Source organism: Coenobita brevimanus, chromosome 65 (assembly GCF_032717465.1).
Source record: "Coenobita brevimanus isolate Jiangsu-jjx chromosome 65, ASM3271746v2, whole genome shotgun sequence".
NCBI lineage: Eukaryota > Metazoa > Arthropoda > Malacostraca > Decapoda > Coenobitidae > Coenobita > Coenobita brevimanus.
The window spans coordinates 7,380,187-7,390,025 of NC_137018.1; the positions used below are offsets into that span (position 1 = coordinate 7,380,187).

The window sequence follows — 9,839 nt, forward strand, 5'->3', positions numbered from 1 at the left end:
GTAATATATAATAATGGTACACTTTTGTGAAATCCTCAGTGCATCCCTTTCATCTACATTTCCATACATTTTTTCGTGCCATTGTTGTTCCACTCTCTCTCTCTCTCTCTCTCTCTCTCTCTTGAATCAGGGGAAAAGATTATTTCCTGATCGGTTTTGCGAGTCTCTTTTTCAGCGATATCCGGTTAAATTCTTATCCCTAACTCCTGTTTTTCTGGTCCTTATTCTTGTCAGTTGAGGAGGGTCCCTAACACCACTTACCAAGCGATTTATTTTGCTTATTACACCTTGCTGCTCTCTTCTGTGTTAAATCATTCTAATATCACCACACTCTGCATAAACAACGTACAATACGATATTACCCAGCCGTATCCAAATATAAATCGGTAAGGAAGAGGTGTTAGGGAGTTTCCTTAACCACAGAGAATATAACCCTCAGTGTCACCCTCCTAAACTTGGCCTGTATTCTCGTCTGTTAAGGAGGCTCCCTATCACCATTTCCTTAGCAATTTATTTTTCCAAACTGTCACTATTTTTTTTTTTTTTGGCTACTTATAGCTTTGTAATATCGACATAGATTGCTTGACTAACATACATGAATATAGTAACGGGGCTAATCAGAAATAAATCGGTAAGGAGAAGGTGTTAGTAAACTTCCTAACCACACGAGAACATCACTCACAGGCGGACACTAGGAGTAGGACGGACCGCAACGATTTTTTTCTGTGATGATGATGATGATGATGATGATGATGATGATGATGATGATGATGATGATGATGATGAGGAGGAGGAGATGGAGGAGGAGGAGTAATGTTATTATCATTATTATTATTATTATTTTTGATTGCAAAACCATGCATTAGGTGTTTCTATTCAGCAATTCCTCTCTTCTTCACAGTGCTACCCACACTTACGAAGTGGTAACATTCTTAGATGGATAACCAGAAAGCGAATTTCAGAAATAATAATAATAATAATAATAATAATAATAATAATAATAATAATAATATCTACTGAACTTACAGAGGAGAAAAAACTAAGTGGAAGCATAAAATTACTTCATTGTGCTGTATATTTGCTAAACATTATCTGTCACAGTAACACTGAGGTAATTCTTTGATTTTTATGTTTCTTTCACAGCAAATTTCACCATCTAATATATATTATAAAATATGAAGTTAGCCTCAACAATGTTCAATAAAAAGAACTGAAAAATATACATAGTTCAAAAGTAGTTTCTGTCTATAAAATGGAACACTGTCGGTCATGATAACGACCATGGTTGTCAATACCCTTCATCCAAGACCATCAGCGTCCACCATGCTGGTATAATGCATCTAAGCGTCCACCATGCTGGTATAATGCATCTAAGCGTCCACCATGCTGGTATAATGCATCTCAGCGTCCACCATGCTGGTATAATGCATCTCAGCGTCCACCATGCTGGTATAATGCATCTCAGCGTCCACCATGCCGGTATAATGCATCTCAGCGTCCACCATGCTGGTATAATGCGTCTCAGCGTCCACCAAGCTGGTATAATGCATCTCAGTGTCCACCATGCTGGTATAATGCATCTCAGTGTCCACCATGCTGGTATAATGCATCTCAGCGTCCACCATGCTGGTATAATGCATCTCAGCGTTCACCATGCTGGTATAATGCATCTCAGTGTCCACCATGCTGGTATAATGCGTCTCAGCGTTCACCATGCTGGTATAATGCATCTCAGCGTCCACCATGCTGGTATAATGCATCTCAGTGTCCACCATGCTGATATAATGCGTCTCAGTGTCCACAATGCTGGTATAATGGGTCTCAGTGACCACCATGCTGGTATAATGCATCTCAGTGACCACCATGCTAGTATAATGCATCTCAGTGACCACTATGCTTGTATAATGCATCTCAGCGTCCACCATGCTGGTATAATGCATCTCAGCGTCCAACATGACGGTACAATGCGTCTCAGCGTCCACCATGCTGGTATAATGCGTCTCAGCGTCCACTAGGCCGATATAATGCGTTTCATGCTAGTGTAATGCACCACAGCGTCCACCATGTTGGTATAATGCGTCTCAGCGTCCACTAGGCCGGTATAATGCGTCTCATGCTGGTATAATGCACCACAGCGTCGACCATGCTGGTATAATGCATGTCAGCGTCGACCATGCTGGTATAATGCATGTCAGCGTCCACCATGCTGGTATAATGCATGTCAGCGTCGACCATGCTGGTATAATACATGTCAGCATCGACCATGCTGGTATAATGCATGTCAGCGTCGTCCATGTTGGTATAATGCATGTCAGCGTCGACTATGCTGGTATAATGCATGTCAGCGTCGACCATGCTGGTGTAATGCATCTCATGCTGGTATAATGCGTCTCATTGATCCCAGTGCAGGTGTTAGGCAGAGCACCAGCGTTAATTATGAGAGGGATGTTCTCAGAAATCTTTACACTTTTTCAATATGCTTCTTGAGACGAACGATTATCAACGAACGATCTACCCTTTTATGTATCTTCCTGAGATATTATAAAACTGAACTCATATTAGTTTGGAATAATTATAAAAGAATGCTTTAATAGTCAACACGGAACCAAGACACAAATGTACCGTATATCATCACGACGTAGTTATTAGGTCATCTGTCTATCTATCTATTTATCTGTAGGTTACCAATGTATGTTTACACTGACATAGGTTACTAAACCCATGTATTCAAAGTACTTACAAACACCCATATAATTTGTATCAGTAGTATTAACGTTCCTGTACATTGCACTAAGAAGTTCCCCAATATGTAATGTCCGGAAAAATAACACCAGTTTATCCGTTGGCATAAATTGATAGGTCACATATAAAGCCATTTTAACAAGTCATAACTCAGACTAAAAGGCATAGGCATGAGAGGTAAGAGTAAATATCATGATGTGTGGACAAAGGAAGTTCCCTAACACCTTTGCCTAAGTGTCTTATTATTCATTACACCTTACTGTCCTCTTCTGTGCTATATAAATCCTTCCTATATCGCCATACGCTGCATTAAATAACGTGCAAAAATATATAAATCAGCCATATCCAAAAATAAATCGCTAAGGAAGAGGTGTTACGGAACTTACTTACACGACGTTAATACGGGCCAGGGACGCAAACACCGCACCAGTTATTGATTTTTTGTTTGTTTAAGTAAGAAAAAGGTAGGGATGATGATGATGATTTTTAAAAATTACCTTGATAGGAAGTCAAAACGAAAAAAAAAAAAAAAGTATCTAGACACTTGAGTATATGAGAGCGCCAATAACACACACACACACACACACACACACACACACACACACACACACACACACACACACACACACACACACACACACACACAGTTTAATTAGTACAAAAAAGAATACAAATGCTTAAGAACTTGGAGACATGAAGGAAATGAAGATAAAATTAATGACTATATAAGGTACACCTGCGCGACGTGTGTGTGGCAGGTAAGAAATTATTTTTGAGACTGATGGCATGAGCTTCCCCTTGCATCACTGACTACTACAGTGGCTATAACTTCTTGATGGAAATTGTCTTCGATATTAGTGTATGTATTGGCACTATAGTCGAGAGGTTAATGCGTAGTGAAATGAGTGAAAATATAATAGATGAAAATTGCATAATGCTAACACAATGAAGCAAACAGGAGAAATACTTGAACACCTGATGTACTGAAAGAAGGAGGTGGTGGTAAATATGATCGTACTGAATGGTTCACATGGAAGGAATTTGGTACCTGAGAATATTGCAATGGCTGAGGTGAAAAAAAAATGTAAAAAGGTTAAGGAATGGAGAAATATCAGGTGCTGTTAAGATATATCCAACAATGATAACGTGGAGTGGGAGGGACAGCAATGCACTGTCTGAGGAAAATATGCCAAAAAGCCTGGATGGGTCGAATTTACTAAAGAACTGAAATGGGTAAAAGGTGGCTCAAAATAAGTGCAAAAAGTTATCGCCTCCTTTCAGATATCGGATAACTTCCCTATCCACTTGGCCACTACCTCCTCTGGTATTGACCTGTTGACTCTAGCCCAAGTACTTGATGGTATTGCTGTGTCACTGATGGTAGGGTGAATATTTATCTGTCCTCATCCATTGGAGTACCATTAACCAATTGTCAATAGTCGATGAGAAAGTAGCGACGGAGTTGTGCTATAAGTTATGGCGGCTTGATTTACATGAGTATGCCGTCAGTCTCAAGTCATAACGATGTTCATGGCAGTGCAGTTGAATGAACAGTCTTATGATGTTTTGTGAATAATGAATATTTCAAATATTTCCAAGCACAAAACAGTCTAAAGAAGGTCGACACCCAAATTATCGGCTCACTTTTGATGTTGAGTAGAAAGAAAAAAGTCCTTTTCACGATGAGAAAAAAGAGTTCTTGAGGATGGTATTGTTAGCTCTGGTTGGGATGATCTGAAATGGCAAATACAGTATCCTGTCACTGTTAAAGTAAAAGAGAAAGAGAGAGAGAGAGAGAGAGAGAGAGAGAGAGAGAGAGAGAGAGAGAGAGAGAGAGAGAGAGAGAGATATTCTCTTTGAGGCCTAATAACATCATTATTATCATTAGTGCAATTATCTTAACAGGGTGGGAAAGCACACAGAACCGCTGGAGGCTAACCTCAAGGCACTATTCTGATCAAGAGGCTGAAATCGACAACAAATACGTTACATTTATCGGAACACGATTGTGTGTGTGTGTGTGGAGGGGAGAGAAAGCACAGATAAGGGAGGGATGGGGTTCACCACATACACTCTTCCTAGATCAGGTGAGTGATCTTAGCAAGCCTGACCAGGTAGACCAGTTGACCGCAGATAATCAACAGCCCCTTTGAGTATGTCCAATATGTTCTGTACACCGTTAATGTTATGTCTGGGTCTTAGTGTGATATTAACTGTACAGTGTTCCATTATGTGTTATGTTGTGTGGCCCTTTAGAACAGAGGCTCAGTGGGATCATAACAACAACTGTTTACCCCTCTAAAGCACGAGTTAAGTTCTCTTATTTTTTTAGGTGTCACATGTGGACAGCTTTAAAACAGCTTTCCTGTGTCTTTCCCCAACAAACAACCTCCTTTCTTTCATATGTGGTGTGTCCAGAACCTGAAAATGAGCAAGTCTTGGTATCTGTACCTCTCAGTCCATATCAAGTCCAGTGCAGAACCGAAACTCCTCTTCGGCTGGATAGTGACTACCAGAATTATCCTCTCTTCGGGATGAGGATACGGTGTTGTAGGAAGAGTAATGCATAAAAAAGTGGAGGAGTTGTATTGGCTACGTTTATGTGTGTCAGAATATCTGTGCGTCATTGGTGGAGTAGACAGGAGGCAAACGTAAAATAGGATTTAAAAAGCCTAATACCAACATCCACTTTAAATGTCAGCCAAGATGTGAGTTCAAACCCCAAATTTGGGGTACACGCATCACGAGACAACTACACTGACCACCGAACCACGGTTGCTGCGGATCCTGGTAGTGGCTATTTTTTTTTTATTTTTTTTTTATCTTTTTTTTTTACGGATGAGGCAATATATACCAGTTTCCTCTCCTCCCATTTCCTTCAGTAATTCTGCGTGAAACAAGGCGTTACGTGAATAAAGGCAACTTATTATGTAAGGTATGGTAATCGATTATATCCGGCAGGTAACGCAACAAGTTTTTTCCATTTACTTATCGAAGTTCTCAAGGTCTTCACCTACGGTCCTTGCACTTAACGTCTGTCAAATTGCGTCCATTGTAATGATGAATAAACCGGTTGGCTGTGCGTATTATAGAGGTATTATGGATTACCCATAATCAGTGAGCAAGAACCATACACTGACAAGTCAGACATAAATTCACTTCACGACGGTCGTAGGTGCAGAGCGCACTGCTGAAACTGGTAAAAGAACAATAGTGAGCTATCTTAGTTGGGGCAGCTGCCTGTTGGTCCTGAAAGCGGCGAGGCGTAAGGTAGCTGACAGTAATAATGTGAATGGTTTGGCTTGTGATGAGAGTGTATGGGAGAGGCAGGTGGGTGTGCAGAGAGAAAAGTTAGTCTGGAGCAGCGAGTGTTCCAGCACGCACGTACTGTCACTCCATCAGGGACAATGGCAGACTGTTTTCATTGCACCTTCTTTTGCCTGGTGTTTGTTACAGTGGTGAGGTGTGCGGTAGTTGACGGTAATAATATGAGTGGTTTGGCCTGTGGTGAGAGTGTGTGGGAGAGGCAGGTGGGTGTGTTGGGTGAGGTGGTGTCCGGGCCGGCGAGAGGCAAGTCGCTGGTGCTGCACCTTGACCCTGGCCTCCCACAAGATGTCCAACTCAAAATAATGGGTGTAAAGGAGGTGTACCACACGCCACACCTCACTATGAGTCTGGGTGTGGAGCAGAGTTGGTGGCCGCCAGTCACCTCCTTGCTCCATATTGTGCTCTTCCTCACACACAAACCGGAGCTGCTGCAGTCACTGTGGCGTCACTGGAAGCCCACTAACCTGCTGCTGCTGAGCCTGGCGCCGGGCCATGACGCCTCCATCCTGAGTGACGACGTATTCATCGGTGTGGAGAGGCTGGTGCTGATCACCGGAGAGGCGCAGGGGCGGCCCCGTGTCTATACTCTCCAGCCCTTCTCCTCACCCACGCCACGCCTCCTCGGCCACTGGCACACACACCACTTCACCCACTTTCACTCACTCTTCATAGACATGTTCCCCACCTTTAATGGATACAACTTTCATATAGCTTCCTGGATGAATCAGCCATTATTCATAAATCCAAGAACTTTTGCAAATCAGACTCCTGTTGGTGTGTCAGTGGAGATGATCAAAGCGCTGTCATCAGCATATAATTTTACGTACACTATGACATCCGAGCCTCCTGATCTTAAATGGGGTGCGTTAGAGAACGGCTCATGGACAGGACTTTTGAGAATGATTGAACTGGGGAATCAGAATTTCACTGCCAATTGCTTATTCCAAACATCTTCTCGGATGACCTATTTTGATGCTTCGATATTATTTTGGGAGACCGGTTGGTCGGGTGCAATCAGAACACCTGGGCCGCTGCCAGCGTGGATGAACATCCACCGACCATTCCAGCTCCTGGTGTGGGGCTGCTTCTTGGGCTCCCTGGTGGTGGCATTAGTGTTTACAACCTCCCAGGTAAGCAGCATTATAACAATGTCTTATTCACATTAACTAGTAACCTATGTTGGTTGTGCATGTTTAGTAATAACTCTGCAACACAGGAATGGATGTGGCCCAAGGGAAATACCACCAACTGGCTGCGTCTGACGGCGGTCATATTTGGTCAGAGCTTGCCCAGACTACCAGGGGAAACGCGTCACAGGATCTTTTGGGGCGTGTGGTTCCTCTGCTGCCTGGTGGTCAGCGCCTCGTACACCTGTAACCTGGTGGCCATCCTCACTGGCCCGTCCTACCCTCAGCATCTGGAAACCCTGCAGCAGCTGGCGGACAGTGACATCAGGTATTCTCTGCAACTAATCTCTGTTTCACACATCTTTGACCTTTCTAATAAGATGACGGGCATTTTTCTTATTTTTCTTGCCTCCCGACTATTTGTTCAATCTCTCATAATAATGAATGTGTTGGAATTAATTGCTAATACTGGTAGTCCTTTCAGTGCGATAGCACCTTCTTGTCATTCATTCCTATAAACTACCTTTCTTAATACAAGGGTGTATATGTAACTGTAATCAAAGCACTATGGTCCTGATGGAAAGGTTCAATAATATCAAGGGTCAAATGCTGTATCATTAACAGTAACATGAAACAACTTTTCTTGTAAAGACTGGCCACGGTGTCATACGGAGGTTCCATAGACGAGACACTGAGGAATCCGAAGAGTCCATTGATGAAGAAGCTTCTGGCAAAGAGAGATAAGTTTATCCGTGAAGAGGACGCACTACTTGCCATGACCAAGGGCTCACACTGTTATGTTGATAATGAATCGACTCTGAAGACAAGAGTAAATATTACAAAACTCAGGCATTAAATTAATGGAGATTATCCTACACTCAGTTCCCTTTCTTTTTCCCGTTTCATATATTTTCCAACTGTTAGTTTTAAAAATGGAGTATGAGTACTCTAGTGTAGATTGTTTTCAAACGGGGCAATTACTAAGTTTGGGAGGACAGGGTTGATGCTGAAATAATGAAAATGTATCATAACTTTACGTGTTCTTGAATTTTGATCAGGGCAAGACCCGAGTTAGAGAAAAACAGAAAGAGTTACTATACCGGTAAAATAAGTGTAACCACGGCAGGTTTTGAGGTAGGAAAGGATAATTGTTAGGGGGAAAGAGGTGCCATGTTGGATCAAGATTTTGGGCTGGTGATAAGCTGAGGCAAGTAGGCAGTAATTTTAAAGCAAAGCAAATGTTGGACTTTCGGTGTAAAGAAGATTAATAACTCTTAGACTACTGCTGTACACACCAAGGTTCCAGATGAAGAGTCTTATCAATATCTAGACTTGTCATTAGATATTCATGGAGCAAAACGTCATATAGACATATTCATTTTTCGCACAAAAACCAATGGTGTGCCACAGTAACCAGCAGTAAACTGATATTTAGCTGAAGCATAAACATTAATGGATAATAAGGACAGGGTGATGGTTAGGATGATAAATTCCCATCATATCTGCCTTCATTTTTTGTACAGGTAAAAGACGCTTACTTGCTGAAGGAGAGGTTCTACAGTGGTCGCTGTTCTTGGTATTTCCCCAAACATATTCCCTGGAAGAGCAAGTTCGACCAAGGCATCACACGGCTGGTTGAAGCGGGTCTCGTCAAGCAGCGGTATCAGGTGAGGATTTAGCTGAGGGAAAGCGCTTCAAGTACTTAATATTTCCGCCACTGAATGAACAATCTATCTATTCTTCTGTCGTCTATATATGCTTAGCCAGACGCATTTTTGTCCGAAGGATGTTAGCCAAGAACACCTCGCTTCCATGTCATCCTGTTTTCTGCCATCAAGCTGTCCTGCCTCCAACACGCTTCACTCTCATTCATATACCTCACCACCTCATCCCTCCACCACATCCATCTCCCCTTCCGCCTTAGGTCAGTGACCGCGATTAATACTTTCATCGGTAAAATTAGAGTCCACGTCAATACTGTTAATGTTTTACATGGGAAGGTTGATGAACTGATGATGCTATAAACCCAACCCATCAAGTAACTGTTGATCTGACACCGTATCAAAACAGTGCAAAAGAAAAAAAAATGACTACAACAGTATATTGCGTATCGATTGGCCTTCAACATGCATTAAAGAATTAGGGAAGACTTGAACCAATGTTATCACTTGTAAATGAATTATTGATCTGAACTATACATATGCAGGAAATGGAGAGGCAGGCCGGAGCTGGGAGACAGAATAGGCCACGACGAGAGAGGTCCGCGGTGTCCTTTTCTCTGCAGCATCTGGAGGGATCCTTCTACGTCCTCGGTCTCGGTTTGGCCACTGCCTTCCTCACACTCCTACTGGAGCTTCTCAACTGTGGGTTCCCTATCGTCAAAGCTAAACGTATTCCACTGTACAGCCAGTGATCCTTTGTTATCACTTAGGGCTTTTCTAAAATCGTGTTTCGATAAATGTAACGTATTTGCTGTCGATTTCAGCCTCTTGATCAGAATAGTGCCTTGAGGTTAGCCTCCAGCGGTTCTGTGTGCTTTCCCACCCTGTTAAGATAATTGCACTAATGATAATAATGATGTTATTAGGCCTCAAAGAGAATACCACGTTCTCTCTCTCTCTCTCTCTCTCTCTCTCTCTCTCT

The 9,839-nt window shown here is 42.3% G+C and overlaps 1 protein-coding gene across 1 annotated transcript; it reads left to right on the forward strand.

Moving 5' to 3' along the window:
- Positions 1 to 6,149: 6,149 nt before the first annotated feature.
- On the forward strand, positions 6,150 to 9,609 carry LOC145404880 (glutamate receptor ionotropic, NMDA 3B-like). The gene is made up of 5 exons (XM_080276381.1): positions 6,150 to 7,199; positions 7,286 to 7,524; positions 7,848 to 8,025; positions 8,720 to 8,863; positions 9,403 to 9,609. The coding sequence occupies exons 1-5, from the start codon at positions 6,150 to 6,152 to the stop codon at positions 9,607 to 9,609; spliced, it is 1,818 nt and encodes a 605-aa protein (XP_080132507.1).
- Positions 9,610 to 9,839: the final 230 nt, after the last annotated feature.

Bases quoted from the DNA above. Each gene is read 5' to 3' on its own strand.
- LOC145404880 (XM_080276381.1), top strand. From the start codon at position 6,150: ATGGCAGACTGTTTTCATTGCACCTTCTTTTGCCTGGTGTTTGTTACA. The intron at 7,525-7,847 runs GTATTCTCTGCA...TTTCTTGTAAAG, and splicing joins CTGGCGGACAGTGACATCAG to ACTGGCCACGGTGTCATACG. The intron at 8,026-8,719 runs GTAAATATTACA...TTTTTTGTACAG, and splicing joins AATCGACTCTGAAGACAAGA to GTAAAAGACGCTTACTTGCT.